This window comes from Nerophis ophidion, linkage group LG11 (genome assembly GCF_033978795.1).
Source record: "Nerophis ophidion isolate RoL-2023_Sa linkage group LG11, RoL_Noph_v1.0, whole genome shotgun sequence".
Lineage (NCBI taxonomy): Eukaryota > Metazoa > Chordata > Actinopteri > Syngnathiformes > Syngnathidae > Nerophis > Nerophis ophidion.
In genome coordinates this window covers 1,500,673-1,521,717 of record NC_084621.1, presented here as the reverse complement: position 1 = coordinate 1,521,717, position 21,045 = coordinate 1,500,673, and the positions used below count along the sequence as shown (strand labels likewise).

Below are 21,045 nucleotides of genomic sequence, written 5' to 3'. Positions count from 1 at the left end.
ATAACTTTTATGGACAGAATTTCTAGGCGCAGTCAAGGCGTTGAGGGGTTCTGGTTTGGTGGCTGCAGGATTGGGTCTCTTGTTTTTTTGCAGATGATGTGGTCCTGATGGCTTCGTCTGGCCAGGATCTTCAGCTCTCACTGGATCGGTTCGCAGCCGAGTGTGAAGCGACTGGGATGAGAATAAGCACCTCCAAGTCCGAGTCCATGGTTCTCGCTCAGAAAAGGGTGGAGTGCCATCTCCGGGTTGGGGAGGAGACCTTGCCTCAAGTGGAGGAGTTCAAATACCACAAAGTCTTGTTCACGAGTGAGGAAAGAGTGGATCGGTCTGGCGTCTTCAGTAATGCGGACGTTGTATCGATCCGTTGAGGTGAAGAAAGAGCTGAGCCGGAAGGCAAACCTCTCAATTTGCCGGGCAATCTACATTCCCATCCTCATCCATGGTCATGATCTTTGGGTTATGACCGGAAAAACAAGATCACGGGTACAAGCGGCCGAAATGAGTTTCCTCCGCCGGGTGGCTGGACTCTCCCTTAGAGATCAATCAATCAATCAATCAATGTTTATTTATATAGCCCTAAATCACAAATGTCTCAAAGGACTGTACAAACCACTACGACTACGACATCCTCGGAAGAACCCACATAAGGGCAAGGTAAATTCACATCCAGTGGGACGCCAGTAACAATGATGACTATGAGATTCCTTGGAGAGGACCACATATGTGGGCAACCCCCCCCTCTAGGGGACCGAAAGCAATGGATGTCGAGCGGGTCTAACATGATACTGTGAAAGTTCAATCCATAGTGGATCCAAAACAGCCGCGAGAGTTCAGTTCAAAGCGGATCCAAGACAGCAGCGAGAGTCCCGTCTGCAGGAAACCATCCCAAGCGGGGGCGGATCAGCAGCGTAAAGATGTCCCCAACCCATACACAGGTGAGATAAGGTGAGAAGCTCTGCCATCCGGGAGGAACTCAAAGTAAAGCCGCTGCTCCTCCACATGGAGAGGAGCCAGATGAGGTGGTTCGGGCATCTGTCAGGATGCCACCCGAACGCCTCCCTAGGGAGGTGTTTAGGGCACGTCCAACCGGTAGGAGGCTACGGGGAAGACCCAGGACACGTTGGGAAGACTATGTCTCCCGGCTGGCCTGGGAACGCCTCGGGATCCCCCGGGAAGAGCTAGACGAAGTGGCTGGGGAGAGGGAAGTCTGGGTTTCCCTGCTTAGGCTGCTGCCCCCGCGACCGAACCTTGGATAAGCGGAAGAAGATGGATGGATGGATGGATATTTTTAAATAATGACATATCGATCTAAAAAAAAACAGTAAAATGTAAGAAAAAAAGAGCAAACATTTGGAATGTAATGAGAAAAAGCTGAAATTTTTGACCTAATATCGATAATATATTTTTCCGATGATATACCTACTCAGCGGCCTAGTGGTTAGAGTGTCCGGCCTGAGATCGGTAGGTTGTGAGTTCAAACCCCGGCTGAGTCATACCAAAGACTATAAAAATGGGAGCCATGACCTCCCTGCTTGGCACTCAGCATCAAGGATTGGAATTGGGGGTTAAATCACCATAAATTATTACCGGGCGCGGCCACCGCTGCTGCTCACTGCTCCCCTCCCCTCCCAGGGGATGATCAAGGGTGATGGGTCAAATGCAGAGGAAAAATTTCACCACACCTAGTTGGTACTTTAACTTTAATACTTGGTCACCTAGAGCACAAAGTTTCATATTTTAATATACAGTTTTTTAAATTAAAAAAACATCAAAATGCCCCCCCATCCCAATTGACTTGGTAGTATGTGGCTCCCATGTAGACACCCATGACTTAAAATATTGGAAGCTCTCAATATAAAAAAAAATATAAATATACTTAAAATATACAAAAATGGTGGTTATTCAGTTAAAAAATTAAATATTAACTTATGAATTAATTTGAAATATTACAACCATAAAAAACTATGGTTGTTCGGTATACCGGTACTAATAAAGTATCGCGATATACGTATATACATACATACACACACACACTTACATGTATATACAGTATATATATATATATATATACATATATATACATGTATATACATATATATATATATATCCATACATATATATACATATATACATATATATATATATATATATATATATATATATATATATATATATATATATATATATATATATATATATATATATATATATATATATATATATATATATATACATGGGCTTCACGGTGGCAGAGGGGTTAGTGCGTATGCCTCACAATACGAAGTTCCTGCAGTCCTGGGTTCAAATCCAGGCTCGGGATCTTTCTGTGTGGAGTTTGCATGTTCTCCCCGTGAATGTGTGGGTTCTACTCCGGCTTCCTCCCACCTCCAAAGACATGCACCTGGGGATAGGTTGATTGGCAACACTAAATGGTCCCTAGTGTGTGAATGTGAGTGTGAATGTTGTCTGTCTGTCTCACCTGCGATGAGGTGGAGACTTGTCCAGGGTGTACACCGCCTTCCACCCGATTGTAGCTGAGATAGGCGCCAGCGCCCCCGCGACCCCAAAAGGGAATAAGCGGTAGAAAATGGATGGATGGATGGATATATACATACACACACATATATGTATATGTATATACATATATATACACATATATACATACATGCATATATATATATACATATATATATACATACACAGACATTCCAATTGAAAAAAATATATAAAGATAGAACAATAAGATCATATAGACAGCCAGAAGTGTTTACATTTTGTTTTTTATTTATTATTTTACTTATTTTTTGTCTGGTTTTGTATTTGCTCTGTATCATTCCGTGAGGTGTATATTATATATTTATTTTCTTGGTTTGGTTTATACTTTATGAAGTTTTGTACTTGTTTTGTTTTTCTTGTGTTTTTTGTTTTTGATTGTTTCATTACATTTGGGTATATGTGTCGGCCTAAATGATATTCATGAAGTAAGATAATGTACAATGTCAAAGGGGGCAGGAAATTATAAAATTTTCTTCATCCTGCTCCTTCTCAGGAATTGTGTGAATTTAAATTGTATAATTGTGATGTAATTATGTATTGTTGTAAACGCACATCAATGAATGAGATAAATAAAAATGAAATGAAATATATACATACATGCATATATATATATATAGATAGATAGTGGCCACCTGATAACACTGATTAATTTGATTCAAGCAACCTTATTATGTTAAAGTTAAAGTCATTATATATAAACATTTTTTAATAACGTATGTACAAATCCTTAAAATTGACAAAAGCCCACAGCAGCCCCCTTGAGCTTGGGGCCCCGGTACATTATCCCCACTTCTATGCCCCTGGTCATGACTGCCCCCAGCCGACAGAAATATTCCTGCGTGTATATTTCTTCTACCGGCAACCTGTTGATTAGTTGGAGCACTGCTGCCCCCTAGCTGTAGGCTTTCATATTGTTCAAGCATGAATAAAGACATTAACGCTGCGCTAAAAGTCCCCCGTGCAAGTTGAACACAGGCTTGTCTAAAGTAAACATCTGTCTGCGTTGGAAGAGTCAGGGCGAAGAACATGCTGCCAGAGAGATGACGTATGAGATGAAACCCGTCAAGTGCGTTTGCATAATGGCGGCGACATCAGTTTTGTCCAACACATCTCCTGTGGGTGCTGTCAAACACAGAAGAGAGCGCCGGTTTCCACAGAGACGGCTGTAATTGAGCCTTACGATGAACGAAATCAGACCCTTGGGTCCCCGCGGTAGGACTTTTAGCGTGATTACGGCCCTCAATGCACAATTTATGCGGCGGGACACTGACCTTGTTCAAGTGACAATCGCCCTTATCCACGTTTGACAAATTCTGTTTGTAAAAGAAACGGCCCACGGGCGTCACCTTCGCCACCGTGTCGCCGCCATTAGCCACCTTCAAAGCCATCTATCATAACAGTCCGTGTGAGCTCTAATTGATTGGCGAGGATGTGCTAATGGAATACGGTGGCGGGCGCTGACCCCGCGGGCTGACCCGCACTGTTCTCCATGCCAGCTTTAACACCTGAATTATGCTAATCAGCTGCAGGGGGAAGTGAGGCAGAAATGCGTTTTCTCTCTCTCTCTCTCCTCATCTTCACACCTTTTCTTTACCTCCATTCACATTTTATCTCATCGCTTCCACCTCAAATGAGGTGGAGGTGGGTGGTGCGGGGGTGAGGGGCCCGGGGGGGGGGGGGGGGGGCTGTATATCAGTGCAAAGAGGCGGGTTCCCTGCGGAAGTTACATCTTCGAGGAGCTTTCTCATTTAAAAGACTGCATAAACATATAGCTCCCAGCCCAAGTGATGCGTGGCAATAAACACCACATTTCATGTTGAAGTTACATCTTCTTCCAGCTTCTGCAATTATAGTCGTAACATTCTTTGATTTAGCTGCAGGCACGCTGCATACAACAAACATTTTCTACATGAGATACAGACTCTGCTCCCAGTAACATTTCTTAGTAATACAGATGTCCCATAATGGCTTTTTTGCCAATATCTGATGTTCCGATATTTTCCAACTCTTAATTACCGATTTTGATATCAACCGATACCGATATATGCAGTCGTGGAATTAACAAATTGTGGTGGGCGTGGCCTGCGGACCTGCAGCGAAGCGGGGTGTGGCAGAACCGGCTTCGAGATTACCGACAGGTGCGTAGATGACGCAGCTGAGAGTGTTAGTCTAATCCCCTGTCGCCATATTTGCCAACCTTGAGACCTCCGATTTCGGGAGGTGGGGGTGGGGGGCGTGGTTAAGAGGGGAGGACTATATTTACAGCTAGAAAAGTGTAGTTTGGATTTTAACCTATTCAAAACATCCATCCATTCATTTTCTACCGCTTATTCCCTTTTGCGGTCGCGGGGGGCACTGGCGCCTATCTCAGCTACAATTGGGCAGAAGGCGGGGTACACCCTGGACAAGTCGCCACCTCATCACAGGGCCAACACAGATAGACAGACAACATTCACACACTAGGGACCATTTAGTGTTGCCAATCAACCTATCCCCAGGTGCATGTCTTTGGAGGTGGGAGGAAGCCGGAGTACCCGGAGGGAACCCACGCATTCATGGGGAGAACATGCAAACTCCACACAGAAAGATCACGAGCCTGGATTTGAACCCAGGACTGCAGGACCTTCGTATTGTGAGGCAGACGCACTAACCCCTCTGCCACCATGAAGCCCTATTTAAAACATGACATCAAAAATATATAAAGTTAAAGTTAAAGTAGCAATGATTGTCACACACACACTAGGTGTGGTGAAATGTGTCCTCTGCATTTGACCCATCCCCTTGTTCACCCACTGGGAGGTGAGGGGAGCAGTGGGCAGCAGCGGTGCCGCGCCCGGGAATCATTTATGGTGATTTAACCCCCAATTCCAACCCTTGATGCTGAGTGCCAAGCAGGGAGGCAATGGGTCCCATTTTTTTTTATATAGTCTTTGGTTTGAACTTACAACCTACCGATCTCAGGACACTCTAACCATTAGGTTCAATTCCATATTTATTGTGAGAAATATTTAAGATGATCAGTGTTTCCACAAAGATAAATATCATTAAATATTAATAATAACGGCTTCACGGTGGCAGAGGGGTTAGTGCGTCTGCCTCACAATACGAAGGTCCTGCAGTCCTGGGTTCAATCCCGGGCTCGGGATCTTTCTGTGTGGAGTTTGCATGTCCTCCCCGTGACTGCGTGGGTTCCCTCCGGGTACTCCGGCTTCCTCCCACCTCCAAAGACATGCACCTGGGGATAGGTTGATTGGCAACACTAAAAAAATTGGCCCTAGTGTGTGAATGTGAGTGTGAATGTTGTCTGTCTATCTGTGTTGGCCCTGCGATGAGGTGGCGACTTGTCCAGGGTGTACCCCGCCTTCTGCCCGATTGTAGCTGAGATAGGCGCCAGCGCCCCCCGCGACCCCGAAAGGGAATAAGCGGTAGAAAATGGATGGATGGATGGATTAATAATAACATAGAGTTAAAGGTAAATTGAGCAAATTGGCTATTTCTGGCAATTTATTTAAGTGTGTATCAAACTGGTAGCCCTTCGCATTAATCAGTAACCAAGAAGTAGCTCTTGCTTTCAAAAAGGTTGCTGACCCCTGCCGTAGATGTTACTGTCACATATGCATGTACAGTAGATGGCAGTATTGGCCTGTTTAAGAAAGTCACAACATTGCTGTTTACGGCAGACGAAAACGTGACTGCTGTTGTTGTGTGTTGTTACTGCGCTGGGAGGACGTTAATGAGACTGCCTAACAATAAACCCACATAAGAAACCAAGAACTCGCCCTCGATCATTCTACAGTAATAACGTCATTGGGCAGACACGCTGTTTATATTGTGGGAAAGCAGACGTGAAAACAGGCTGTCGACACCTCACTCAGGTCTGCAGTCAAATGAAATATCCCGCAGTTGTATGCCTTCAGAATATTGGCGCGACTTGATTTTTTACAAACTCATTAAGACAGTGGTTCTCAAATGGGGGTACGCGTACCACTGGGGGTACTTGAAGGTATGCCAAGGGGTACGTGAGATTTTTTAAAAATATTCTAAAAATAGCAACAATTCAAAAATCCTTTATAAATATATTCATTGAATAATACTTCAACAAAATATGAATGTAAGTTCATAAAGTGTGAAAAGAAATACAACAATGCAATATTCAGTGTGGACAGCTAGATTTTTTGTGGACATGTTCCATAAATATTGATGTTAAAGATTTATTTTTTTGTGAAGAAATGTTTAGAAGTAAGTTGATGAATCCAGATGGATCTCTATTACAATCCCCAAAGAGGGCACTTTAAGTTGATGATTACTTCTATGTGGAGAAATATTTATTTAGAATTGAATCACTTGTTTATTTTTCAACAAGTTTTTAGTTATTTTTATATCTTTTTTTCCAAATAGTTGAAGAAAGACCACTACAAATGAGCAATATTTTGCACTGTTATACAATTTAATAAATCAGAAACTGATGACATAGTGCTGTATTTTACTTCTTTATCTCTTTTTTTCAACCAAAAATGCTTTGCTGTGATTAGGGGGTACTTGAATTAAAAACATGTTCACAGGGGGTACATCACTGAAAAGAGGTTGAGAACCACTGCTTTAAGGGAAGGACCAGTGTGTATATTTTTTTTCGAATGTTCAAAATAATTTGGTGATTTGCTTACACCCAGAAATAAAATGTGAATCGTTGTCAAGTGTTTGATGTCATAAATTCTATAGCATACGTGTAACAAAACTATAAGTGGTGTATTTGTCATTTTAGGAATAAACAGAGTTTTCGGCTCTAGTTGGGTTTTATTTGAGGGCAAATGGGCTCAAATGGGTCTTTGTATGCTGAAGGTTGCCAACCCCTGGGCTATACAAATGTTTACTTCTCGCCAGCTTTCTTAACATCCATCCATTTTCTACCGCTTGTCTTAACATGCCGTAAAAATCCACAATGCTTAACCTCCGCTTTTATTAGCGATGAAGGTCATTACTTCTCTCATAGCCGAGACGTGGACATAAGCAGACAGAACCCCGGGGATATCTCCTCCGACAATGACTAAATTATTCAAGCTTATTGTGTGTCGTGGAAGAGATCGGGAGGATGTGACAGCTAAATGGATCCGCCCCCCCCCCCCCTGGTTCAGATAAGCCGGATGCATCACTTAGACCGTGGAAAGGGAGTCTGGGGGCTCATCGTAATGCAGCGACGGTACGAACGGACGTGGAAGCCAGGCATCTAAAGACGGAGCTTTTATGACTCAAAAGGTACAAACCCCGTTTCCATATGAGGTGGGAAAATGTGTTAGATGTAAATATAAACGGAATAAAATTATTTGCAAATAATTTTCAAGCCATATTCAGTTGAATATGCTACAAAGACAACATATTTGATGTTCAAACTCATAAACTTTTTTTCTTTTTTGCACATAATCATTAACTTTAGAATTTGATGCCAGCAACACGTGACAAAGAAGTTGGGAAAGATGGCAATAAATACTGATAAAGTTGAGGAATGCTCATCAAACACTTATTTGGAACATCCCACAGGTGTGCAGGCTAATTGGGAACAGGTGGGTGCCATGATTGGCTATAAAAACAGCTTCCCAAAAAATGCTCAGTCTTTCACAAGAAAGGATGGGGCGAGGTACACCCCTTTGTCCACAACTGTGTGAGCAAATAGTCAAACAGTTTAAGAACAACCTTTCTCAAAGTGACATTGCAAGAAATTTAGGGATTTCAACATCTGCGCTCCATAATATCATCAAAAGGTTCAGAGAATCTGGAGAAATCACTCCACGTAAGCAGCATGGCCGGAAACCAACATTGAACGACCGTGACCTTCCATCCCTCAGACGGCACTGTATCAAAAACCGACATCAATCTCTAAAGGATATCACCACATGGGCTCAGGAACACTTCAGAAAACCACTGTCACTAAATACAGTTGGTCGCTACATCTGTAAGTGCAAGTTAAAGCACTACTATGCAAAGCGAAAGCCATTTATCAACAACATCCAGAAGCACCGCCGGCTTCTCTGGGCCTGAGATCATCTAAGATGGACTGATGCAAAGTGGAAAAGTGTTCTGACGAGTCCACATTTCAAATTGTTGATGGAAATATTCGACATCGTGTCATCCGGACCAAAGGGGATGCAAACCACTCAGACTGTTATCAACGCAAAGTTCAGAAGCCAGCATGTGTGATGGTATGGGGGTGCATTAGTGGCCAAGGCATGGGTAACTTACACATCTGTGAAGGCACCATTAAAGGGGAACATTATCACAATTTCAAAAGGGTTAAAAACAATAAAAATCAGTTCCCAGTGGCTTGTTGTATTTTTTGAAGTTTTTTTTCAAAATTTTACCAGTCTCCGAATATCCCTAAAAAAAGCTTTAAAGTGCTTGATTTTCGCTATTTGCGATGAGACTATCCATTTCCCTGTGACGTCACACAGTGCTGCCAATGTAAACAAACAATGGGAATAGCACAGCAAGATATAGCGACATTAGCTCGGATTCAAACTCGGATTTCAGCGACTTAAGCGATTCAACAGATTACGCATGTATTGAAACAGATGGTTGGAGTATGAAAGTATTGAAGAAGAAACTGAAGCTATTGAGCAAATAGCTATTGACGCTATTCATAGCCATAGCATGGTCGAATAGCTGCGTTAGCATCGCCGGTAAAATGTGCGGACCAAACGATCAGGACTTTCGCATCTTGTGACACTGGAGCAACTTAAATCCGTCGATTGGTAAGTGTTTGTTTCGCATTAAATGTGGGTGGAAGGAAACGTAATATAGTTGCAAATGCATCTGCAGGTTATCCATACATCTCTGTGCCATGTCTGCTTTAGCACCGCCGGTAAATAGCATGTTAGCGTCGATTAGCGTAGCATGTTAGCATTGATTAGCTGGCAGTCACGCCGTGACCAAATATGTCCGGTTAGCACATAAGTCAACATCAACAAAACTCACCTCTGTGATTTTGTTGACTTAATGGTTGCAAATGCATCTGCAGGTTATCCATACATCTCTGTGCCATGTCTGTCATCGCCGGTCAAATGTGGAGACACTCTGGTACATTCAATGGGGGTCTGGCGGCAGACACTTTGGCATCTTGGGGCCAGTGGTGCAACTTGAATCCCTCCCTGTTAGTTTTGTTACACCCTCCGACAACACACCCACCAGGCATGATGTCACCAAGGTTCCAAAAAATAGTCGAAAAAACGGAAAATAACAGAACTGAGACCCAATGTTTACAATGTGTTGAAAATAAAAATGGCGGCTGTATTACCTCGGCGACGTCACATTCTGACGTCATCCCCTCCAGAGCGATAAACAGAAAGGCGTTTAATTCGCCAAAATTCACCCATTTAGATTTCGGAAATCGGTTAAAAAAATATATGGTCTTTTTTCTGCACCATCAAGGTATATATTGACGCTTACATAGGTCTGCTGATAATGTTCCCTTTAATGCTGGAAGGTACAAACCCTATTTTTTATTGTTTATTTCCTCACACCTCTTTCTGGATTGGTGCCTTTTGCACAGAACACAAATCCAGGCAATGTGACAAAACAGGCGAGTTAGTGTGGCTACCTTGCTGCTTGACCAGGTGTGTGGCGCTGACCGCCTGGCCGTTGGTTAGCTGCAAGGTACAGGTGTAGTTTCCAGCTGTGTCGGGGGTGACGGGTAAGGGGATGTAAGTCTTCACACTTCCAAGGCCGTTGCGCATGGTTTGTAGCCCGAGACTCTTGTTGTGGTGCTCCCACGTCGCACTGCGGACCTCCGACAGCTCGCTGTAGACACACTCCAGCTCCAGCCTGGAGGCCGAGAGGCTGGTGGTCACTGTGGTGGGGAAGAAGGTTGAAAGAGGAGGTGACCACATTGGTAATGGTTAAAGGTGGGTAGTAACGCGCTACATTTTCATTTGAGTTTTTCCTTGCCCTTATGTGGGCTCTACCGAGGATACCGTTGTGGTTTGTGCAGCCCTTTAAGACACTTGTGATTTAGGGTTATATAAATAAACATGAATTAATTTGTGCAGCCCTTTAAGACACTTGTGATGTTGGTTTATATAAATAAACATGAATTAATTGATTGATTGATGTGGCGGGCCATGTCGGGCCCCCGGGCCTTGAGTTAGACACCTGATATATATAATCCTACATCATCTGTGTTTCATCAATTATGGATCATTTGTTCACATCTTGAAAAATTATCTTAGAAAGATGCAATTAATGAGGAATATTTTGAAAACATTATCACTTTGTACATCCAGTCGGTGACAGGGTGAAGTGGCCAACTTGGACGCCCGATGTGACGAGAGAGGACTGCAACATCCGACAAAGGAGCGAGAGGCAGGATGAGAAAGTGACTTAATGCTTGACGTGGCTGAAGAAAGGTCGAGGACAGATATGGAGTAATGGCCTTTAAGGGGACATGCGGCAATGTGGGGGGGGGAGCACAATAGTGGCAGAGGTCAAAATAATATATATTCATTAAAGTGATTTGCTGCTAATGTATTGCTTGACTGTGACTGATGCTTATTGTCTCATCAAAGCCAAATGAGAATCCATCTGGGCGTAATCGAGCTCCGCAGGCCCCCCCCCCCCCGCACTCCTGCATAAAAAAGCACACATTTCAGCCTTGATTAGAGTGATCAGCGTGGGCCACCTCCAGCCTCCGCGGGAGGGCAGCAGGTATAATCAGACATAATGATACTCGTAATGAGGTGGGGTAAAAATATATGCGGCGCATGATTGCTGCGTGGGTGGAGGCACACGTGCCAGCTTGTGCCAGACAGTGACGGATCGGCTACTCATGTCTCGGCAGCTGTGATGGATGCCATAGGGACTCGATTAGTAAACTCTTGCAAGGCCGCAGTGACGGGGATGTATGTCCTCGCTTTTTGTTTTGTGAATGCGTGCGGAGGAATCCTTTTTTTTTTTCACTGTGTGTTTGGAAAGCGTGAAATGTTGCCAAGGGTTTTTTTTTTTTGCAGTTTTTATGAACATCAACTCTGCAGCATCGCGTGGACATCGGGGGCGGTACCTCTGGATTGGCAGACCGGGGTGGTGGTTCCTCTCTTTAAGAAGGGGGACCAGAGGGTGTGTTCTAACTATGGTGGGATCACACTCCTCAGCCTTCCCGCTAAGGTTTATTCAGGTGTACTGGAGAGGAGACTACGCCGGATAGTCCAACCTCGGATTCAGGCGGAACAGTGTGGTTTTAGTCCTGGTGGTGGAACTGTGGACCAGCTCTATACTCTCGGCAGGGTTCTTGAGGGTGCATGGGAGTTTGCCCAACCAGTCTACATGTGCTTTGTGGACTTGGAGAAGGCATTGGACCGTGTCCCTCGGGAAGTCCTGTGGGGAGTGCTCAGAGAGTATGGGGTATCGGACTGTCTGATTGTGGCAGTCCGCTCCCTGTATGATCAGTGTCAGAACATAGTCCACTCCCTGTATGATCAGTGTCAGAGCTTGGTCCGCATTGCCGGCAGTAAGTCGGTCACGTTTCCAGTGAGGGTTGGACTCCGCCAAGGCTGTCCTTTGTCACCCATTCTGTTCATAACTTTTATGGACAGAATTTCTAGGCGCAGTCAAGGCATTGAGGGGTTCCGGTTTGGTGGCTGCAGGATTAGGTCTCTGCTTTTTGCAGATGATGTGGTCCTGATGGCTTCATCTGACCGGGATCTTCAGCTCTCACTGGATCGGTTCACAGCCGAGTGTGAAGCGACCGGAATGAGAATCAGCACCTCCAAGTCCGAGTCCATGGTTCTCGCCCGGAAAAGGGTGGAGTGCCATCCCCGGGTTGGGGAGGAGACCCTGCCCCAAGTGGAGGAGTTCAAGTACCTAGGAGTCTTGTTCACGAGTGGGGGAAGAGTGGATTGTGAGATCGACAGGCGGATCGGTGCGGCGTCTTCAGTAATGCGGACGTTGTACCGATCCGTTGTGGTGAAGAAGGAACTGAGCCGGAAGGCAAAGCTCTCAATTTACGTTCTCATCCTCACCTATGGTCATGAGCTTTGGGTCATGACCGGAAGGATAAGATCACGGGTACAAGCGGCCCAAATGAGTTTCCTCCACCGGGTGGCGGGTCTCTCCCTTAGAGATAGGGTGAGAAGCTCTGCCATCCGGGAGGAGCTGAAAGTAAAGCCGCTGCTCCTCCACATGGAGAGGAGCCAGATGAGGTGGCTCGGGCATCTGGTCAGGATGCCACCCGAACGCCTCCCTAGGTAGGTGTTTAGGGCACGTCCAACCGGTAGGAGGCCACGGGGAAGACCCAGGACACGTTGGGAAGACTATGTCTCCCGGCTGGCCTGGGAATGCCTCGGGATCCCCCGGGAAGAGCTAGACGAAGTGGCTGGGGAGAGGGAAGTCTGGGTTTCCCTGCTTAGGCTGCTGTCCCCACGACCCGACCTCGGATAAGTGGAAGAAGATGGATGGATGAACATTAACAGTTGTTTTGTTTTTAAATCTATGAGCTTTGTTGTTATGTTTAGACAATGCAATATGTTAGAATACTTACTTGGAGGGGAGTAAACAGGTGGTAGAGGTGCCCCTCCCCTCTCAGTAAGCTGAGGAGTCCCCCAAGGCAGTATAATAGGACCTTTACTGTTCCTAATATATGTAAACGACATGCCATCAGCATGCCACTGTGAATTGTTCCTGTTTGCGGATGACTCGGCCCTGCTGGTATCCGGCAAGGACAAGTCACAGGTGGAACAAATCCTCAGTGCTGAACTCCTAAATATTTGCATCTGGCTCGCTGACAAGCTATCCATACACTTAGGTAAAACGGAATCCATCCTATGTGGGTCCCATATCAACCTTAAGAAAGTCAGTGACTTCACTATAAAAGTGGGTGACATTGTTATCACCAGGAAAGATGAGGTCACCTACCTAGGTTCCATTCTAGAGGCTAATCTTTCCTGTGATAAAATGGCAACCAAGGTAATCAAAAAGGTCAACCAAAGAATGAGATTATTCTACAGAATCTCCTCTCTGGTCAACGAAAGCACCTTGAAGATTCTAGCAGGAACTCTCATTCAACCCTTTTTCGATTACGCTTGCACCTCCTGGTACCCCAGCACCTCCAAAACCCTCAGATCTAGACTCCAAACATCCCAGAACAAGCTAATCCGGTTACTTTTGGACCTCCACCCCAGATCACACTTCACTCCAACCCACTTCTCCAAAGTGGGCTGGCTCAGGGTGGAGGACGGAGTCAAACAACTTGCACTGAGCCTGGTCTATAAAATCCGCTACACCTCCCTAATACCGAAGTCAAACTACTTCCTTAACGTAAATGACCGCCACAACCACAACACCAGGGGGAGCTCCACAAACCACGTTAAACCCAGATTCTGATCCAACAAAGGTCTTAACTCATTCTCTTTCTATGCCACATCAATGTGGAATGCACTCCCAACAGGTGTAAAAGTAAGTGCATCTCTAGCCTCCTTCAAAACCGCTCTAAAACCACACTTCCAGGCAACTTCAAACCTTTACTAATACCCTCCTCCATTCACATCCCATCTCCCCGGATTGTAAATAACCTAATGTAAATAATCAAATGTACTTTTTAATGTATATACTTGTTCTTATGCTATGTGAACTCACTATGTTCTCTGCTGGCTGTACATATCCTACTAAGTCACACCTACACTGTTTCAATGTCCACATTTCTCTGTTGATGCAATTGTTGATGACTGAAGTACTGATATCAACCAAAGCTCCTCTTCCCACCCCCCGGATTGTAAATAATGTCAATAATTCAATGTATATACTATGATGATTAACTTGTGTGATGACTGTATTATGCTGATAGTATATATTTGTACCATGAATTGATTAACGTGGACCCCGACTTAAACAAGTTGAAAAACTTATTGGGGTGTTACCATTTAGTGGTCAATTGTACGGAATATGTACTGTACTGTGCAATCTACAAATAAAATTATCAATCAATCAATCAATCAATCAATCAATCAATCAATCAATCAATCAATCAAAATAGTCACGCATATATTATCACACTACTTTAGTATGCTTAAAGTCCGTTGCTATAGTTAATGGCTATTGTGCTCAAGTTAGACTTTTGTATCTGTGCAAGGACAAAACTTCTTGTCTGAGGGGTGGCTTCAGCCACAAATGTTATCTTTGTTTTAGCCCGCTAACAGCCAAGGACTTCAAGGACCTCAATGAAGATAAGTCAACAGCACGCAGATGAAGCAGAGAAAAGGCGAAATCACAAGGCCCCAGCACATTCTGTCACGTATTGTGAGTCCTGGGTCTGCTTTGCATGATATATGTGACCAGTCCTTTTAGAGTTGGCCTCAGTGATGTTGACTGGAACTCCTGAATAAATAGAGGGACAGGAGCTGAACCTTAGAGCATAGGGCGAGACTGTGACTAAGTGTGCAGCTCCATGCGTTCTCCTCATGAGCTAAATTGAACTCTGTCCCTGCATGATTCCTTGCTTCTTGTCTGTTTAATAGATGTCATCAGTGTTTGAACCTGACAGATGTAATGGGGGTATGCATGTTTTCCTTTTAGTATAGTTACAGCCATTAAGCCATTTACATTTACTTTGATGGAATTTGGATACTTTTGTCCAAAGCAACTTACCAGGCAGACACTATTGTCTACCCTGAGCACCTGGGCCACCACCTGTTGCCGATGGAAAGCCACGCAACAGATTCCAATCCCCGTTCACGTCTTTGTATTTTGTAAACAACATGACGGTATCTGAGATGGAAAAGAAAGACAAACGATGGAAACTCAAGACTCTGGCTTGATTCATTCAGAGAGAAATGTCTGCAGGTGATACCAGAAGAGCACAACTCTGTGGATGAGATGATGACTTTGGTGAGGTTTTTTTTCCCGTGGTGCAAAGCGACTGGACCGGACACGGCGTGAAGGTAATGACATATTTTAATTTTAACACTCAAGTACCACAAAAACAAAGGGCGCGCACGAGGCGGGGAACAAACAACGCAGGAACAAAACTAACACATAAACCAACTAAGGACATGAAACCAAACTACACTTACTGTGACGTGAAAAACATGAAACTATGGCAAGAAGTGAGCAATCAGAAGTGTCAGGAGTGTGTAGACCAGGGGTCACCAACCTTTTTGAAACCCAGAGCTACTTCTTGGGTACTGATTAATGCCAAGGGCTACCAGTTTGATACACACTTAAATAAATTGCCAGAAATAGCCAATTTGCTCAATTTACCTTTAACTCTATGTTATTATTAATAATTAATGATATATTTATCTTTGTGGGAACACTGATCATCTTAATGATTTCTCACAATAAATATATATAGAAACAGATAAATATATATTAAAAAAAAGGGTATTGCTGTCCGTCCATCGTACATTTTTTTTCCTTCTACGGAAGGTTTTTTGTAGAGAATAAATTATGAAAAAAACACTTAATTGAACGGTTTAAAAGAGGAGAAAACACGAAACATAGTTTATCTTCAATTTCAACTCTTTAAAATTCATAATTCAACCGAAAAAAGAAGAGAAAAAATAGCTAATTCAAATGTTTTGATGCTGAATAAATAGAGGGACGCGAGAGCTGAACCTTAGAGCGTAGGGCGAGACTGTGACTAAGTGTGCAGCTCCATGCGTTCTCCTCATGAGCTAAATTGAACTCTGTCCCTGCATGGTTCCTTGCTTCTTGTCTCTTTAATAGATGGGGGACGGCGTGGCGAAGTTGGTAGACGTCTCACTCTCCCAATCAAACCCCGCCCATTATGCTCTGTTCCTCATCTGAGCTGCTGTGACGTAGATTACCGTAATAACTGGTAGAACACCCAAAAGCGCATATTTTAACCATTGAAATACTTTCTGTAGTTCAAGACTTACGCTCATTTAAAAACAGCACTGCACATCATAATGGCGGCAATAGTTTTGATGTTAAAGGCCTAAAAAAAAATATGCAGAATGTCCAACGGGTCGGATTGAAAATCTTATCAGACCCAATGTGGGCCGCGGGTCGTATTTTCCCAGGTCTGGTCTTAACGGTAAAAATCCATGTATATTTGATTGACATCTAAGGAATTGCATTGCTTGTAATTACTTGAATCTTCATTTTTAAAAACTCAAGCATAAACTTGACCTGAACTAACTAATGACTGGTCTGCTACCTGCTTTGTATTCATGGAATATTTCTACATTTGTCATCGTGTATATTCTTATGTACCTAGACTAATGTTACCTATGTGCGTAGCTCGGGCTGGGCGATATATCGATATACGCGATATATCGCGGGTTTGTCTCCGTGCGATATAGAAAATGACTATAACGTGATATTTGAGTATACGTTCTCACGCAGTTGCTTTTAGCTGCTGGCATTACACTACAGGCTCTTCTTCACTCTTTGTTGTCTCTCCTCCTCACAGAGACATAAAACAAGCACACCTTCTTACATAGGTCACATACGTATACGCCCTCGCGGAGCACAGAGGTAGCAGCATGGGTAACGTTAGCTGTGGTGCGAGTCGTAATATGAGAGAAAGAAGGTGCCAATCTCGTAACAAATGAAGCAGGGTTTCCATCGTTTGGTTTGAAGAGGAAATATGTTGAACAGACAACCGTAATTTGTCAAGTGTGGGGCAAAAGCGTTGCTACAAAAAGTAGCATTACTGCTAATATGTAGCATCATTTGAAAAGTCACCTGCTAGAGAACGAAGAGTGCTTGAAACTCTGCATGTCAACATCTCCGTCCGGTGCCACGCCAACAAAATGCTGAGGCAACCATTCTCACGTACACAAGGACATACACTATTTGATTTCCTATTATGCAGCTCATTTTAATTAGACAGTTATTGAAATATCTTGTGTGACATCATGCACAAAAGTGCACTTCATTTGTTTTAAACTATTTTAATGGCGTTCTGTACAAAAAGTGTACTTTAATTTAGTGTTTTGATATGTCATCTTAGTGACATCATGCACAAAAGTGCACTCATAGCTTGTTTTAAAATGTCTCTGACAATCTCGCACTTTCTGTTTTGAAATGACATGAATGTTTGTGCCACTGCTTAATAACTGTTTAATAAATACACTTTTGGTCAATTGACTTAGTTGTGATTTCCCTCTCTGCATGAAAGTTTAAAAGTAGCATATATTAATGCAGTATTAAGAAGAATGGTTGAATGTAGACACATAGAATAATCATACTGCTGTCATTATATGCATCAAGGCAAAATATCGCGATACATATTGTGTATCGTGATATGGTCTAAAAATATTGAGATAATAAAAAAAGGCCATATGGTCCAGCTCTATGTGTAGGAATGTTTAATTGTACTGTCCCTGTCAAATAAACAAATAAATAAGAACAAATATTAGTTTTGAATTTCCTTCCATGGAAGACTCCATCCATCCATTTTCTACCGCTTATTCCCTTCCGGGGTCACGGGGGGCGCTGGCGCCTATCTCAGCTACAATCGGGCGGAAGGCGGGGTACACCCTGGACAAGTCGCCACCTCATCACAGGGCCAACACAGATAGACAGACAACATTCACACTCACATTCACACACTAGGGACCATTTAGTGTTGCCAATCAACCTATCCCCAGGTGCATGTCTTTGGAAGTGGGAGGAAGCCGGAGTACCCGAAGGGAACCCACGCAGTCACGGGGAGAACATGCAAACTCCACACAGAAAGATCCCGAGCCTGGATTTGAACCCAGGACTGCAGGACCTTCGTATTGTGAGGCAGACGCACTAACCCCTCTGCCACCGTGAAGCCCCCCATGGAAGACTCATGAAGTGTAAAAAACATAAATACATTTAAATGAATTCCAGTGAAATAATAAGCAAGCCAGCGTGAGGAAGTGTTTGTCTCAGTTCAGCATAAAATTAGACAACACAACAAACAACCACCGCCACCTGAAGAGCTCGTCATGAAAAATTCAAGACCTCATCTCACCACAGCGTTGAAACACAGCAACTTTACAAAATACTTTTCTTTTTCTCTTTTTTGGCGCCTTCTCCTACCAGGTGCAGCGCTTCTGCCAGAGTCACAATAAGAGGTTGCCAGGCAACAGCTCAAACTGCTGCAAAATTCACCTGACCTTAAAATAACTGCTTGAGTTTGGTGGTTGCTCTGTTTCACAATCATGTCTGGACCCTTTGTTGTTGGGGGTTGGGCCAGGGGCTTCCAAAGTGTTTTTTTGTTATAGGAAACACATTGCAATTGAACAATTGAACAATATAAAAATGAGTAGTAAATCACAAACAAATGGCAGGAACGAGCAGCAAAACCTTACAGATACGGGAGACGGAACATGAAGATACAATGAACGCAGGTCAAGAGGCACATAAACCAGGGGTGTCCACATTTTTTCCACAGAGGGCCGCACACGGAAAAATTTAAGCATGCTTGGGGCATTTTGATATTTTTCATTTTCAAACCATAACAAAATATATGGATTTTTTTTTAATCTTTAGGGCTCCTGGGGAGCATAGAGGGTCTCAGTCACTAAAATGTTAAAAATAAGTTAAATTATTATTATTTTTTATTTAATGCTTACAGTAAATCTCTATATCAACTTGAGGTTGATATAAAGTAAAACAAATAAGGTTTTATGCCTTTTCTGTCAAAGACAACTTTGTTTTTTATAGTAAAACTGAAATATACAGTATTTAGATAGATAGATGGATGGATGGATGGATAGATGGATAGATAGAGATAAATAGATAGATAGATAGATAGATAGATAGATAGATGGATAGATAGATAGATAGATAGATAGATAGATAGATAGATAGATAGATAGATAGATAGATAGATAGATAGATAGATAGATAGATAGATAGATAGATAGATAGATAGATAGATAGTACTTTATTGATTCCTTCAGGAGAGTTCCTTTATTTAGCAATTAAAGCCCTCAAAGATTAATAATGCAGGACACCATTGATTTTAATTATTTAATATTTTTAAGTAATCACAGCAAAAAGTTAAATAAAATCCTACTAAATATATTTGAGATCCGAAAGGTTCCCCACTCATAAAGTGATTTTTTTTTACTTTTAACACTTAAATTTCAAGATCAACTTCCGATATATCTGTCGATTTGAAGTTTGAACTATTATTTTGTTTGTTTTATGCTCTTTTGTCAAAACTTTGATGTTTTTATACGGCAACCACACAACATATGCAATATTTTTTCCACATAAAACATTTTAAAGTGATAATATTTAAGTGATAATTTATTATAACATAGATTTTTTTGTCCTTTTTTCTGAGCAATGGAAAAAAAATATATAAAGACAAAAGGGGGGAAAAAACTGCCAGCATGGCAGCTTTGTGTCAACATTGCCACTTTTTCCAAATTAGATTTATCATTCCACTTTTTTTTTATGTTTTTATTTTTTTATTTTTGCAATACTATCAATTTTGCAAATTTGCAAAATGTGTGGCGGGCCGGTAAACGATTAGTTGTGGGACAAACTTTGGACACCCCTGACATAAACCATCCTGATTGGCAACCGGGAACAGGTGCATCCTAGTTGCCAATCAGGAACAGGTGAGGAAGCCAGCGCCCGGACAGGAAAAATAGAGGCAAACCAGAAATGGAAGTAAAAATAAGAGTGCTCCACATGAAATAAACTAAAATACCAGAGATTAATAATACAAACCCCGTTTCCACTGTATTTAGTGACAGTGGTTTTCTGAAGTGTTCCTGAGCCCATGTGGTGATATCCTTTAGAGATTGATGTCGGTTTTTGATACAGTTCCGTCTGAGGGATGGAAGGTCACGGTCATTCAATGTTGGTTTCCGGCCATGCCGCTTACGTGGAGTGATTTCTCCAGATTCTCTGAACCTTTTGATGATATTATGGAGCGTAGATGTTGAAATCCCTAAATTTCTTGCAATGTCACTTTGAGAAAGGTTGTTCTTAAACTGTTTGACTATTTGCTCACACAGTTGTGGACAAAGGGGTGTACCTCGCCCCATCCTTTCTTGTGAAAGACTGAGCATTTTTTGGGAAGCTGTTTTTATAGCCAATCATGGCACCCACCTGTTCCCAATTAGCCTGCACACCTGTGGGATGTTCCAAATAAGTGTTTGATGAGCATTCCTCAACTTTATCAGTATTTATTGCCACCTTTCCCAACTTCTTTGTCACGTGTTGCAGCCATGAAATTCTAAGTTAATGATTATTTGCACACAAAATAAAGTTTATGAGTTTGAACATGAAATATGTTGTCTTTGTAGCATATTCAACTGAATATGGCTTGAAAAGGATTTGCAAATCATTGTATTCTGTTTATATTTACATCTAACACAATTTCCCAACTCATATGGAAACTGGGTTTGTACATGTTATGAAAGACGACTTGTTCAGGGTGTACCCCACCTTCCGCCCGAAACGCAGCTGAGATAGGCTCCAGCGACCCCCCCGCCACATACCACACCATTCAAACAAAACTCGCGGGCCGCACTAACATGAAACTTTCATATT

At 42.8% G+C, this 21,045-nt stretch overlaps 1 protein-coding gene across 4 annotated transcripts in view; it reads right to left on the bottom strand.

Annotated features, from left to right (window-relative positions):
* g6fl (g6f-like) overlaps positions 1-21,045 on the bottom strand; it is a 71,652-nt gene that overhangs the window by 7,159 nt on the left and 43,448 nt on the right. For all 4 annotated transcript variants that reach the window (XM_061914810.1, XM_061914809.1, XM_061914811.1 and 1 more), the window contains exon 6: positions 10,145-10,393. In XM_061914810.1, coding sequence (XP_061770794.1) covers positions 10,145-10,393 — 249 coding nt within the window. The remainder of the gene's footprint in view (positions 1-10,144; positions 10,394-21,045) is intronic.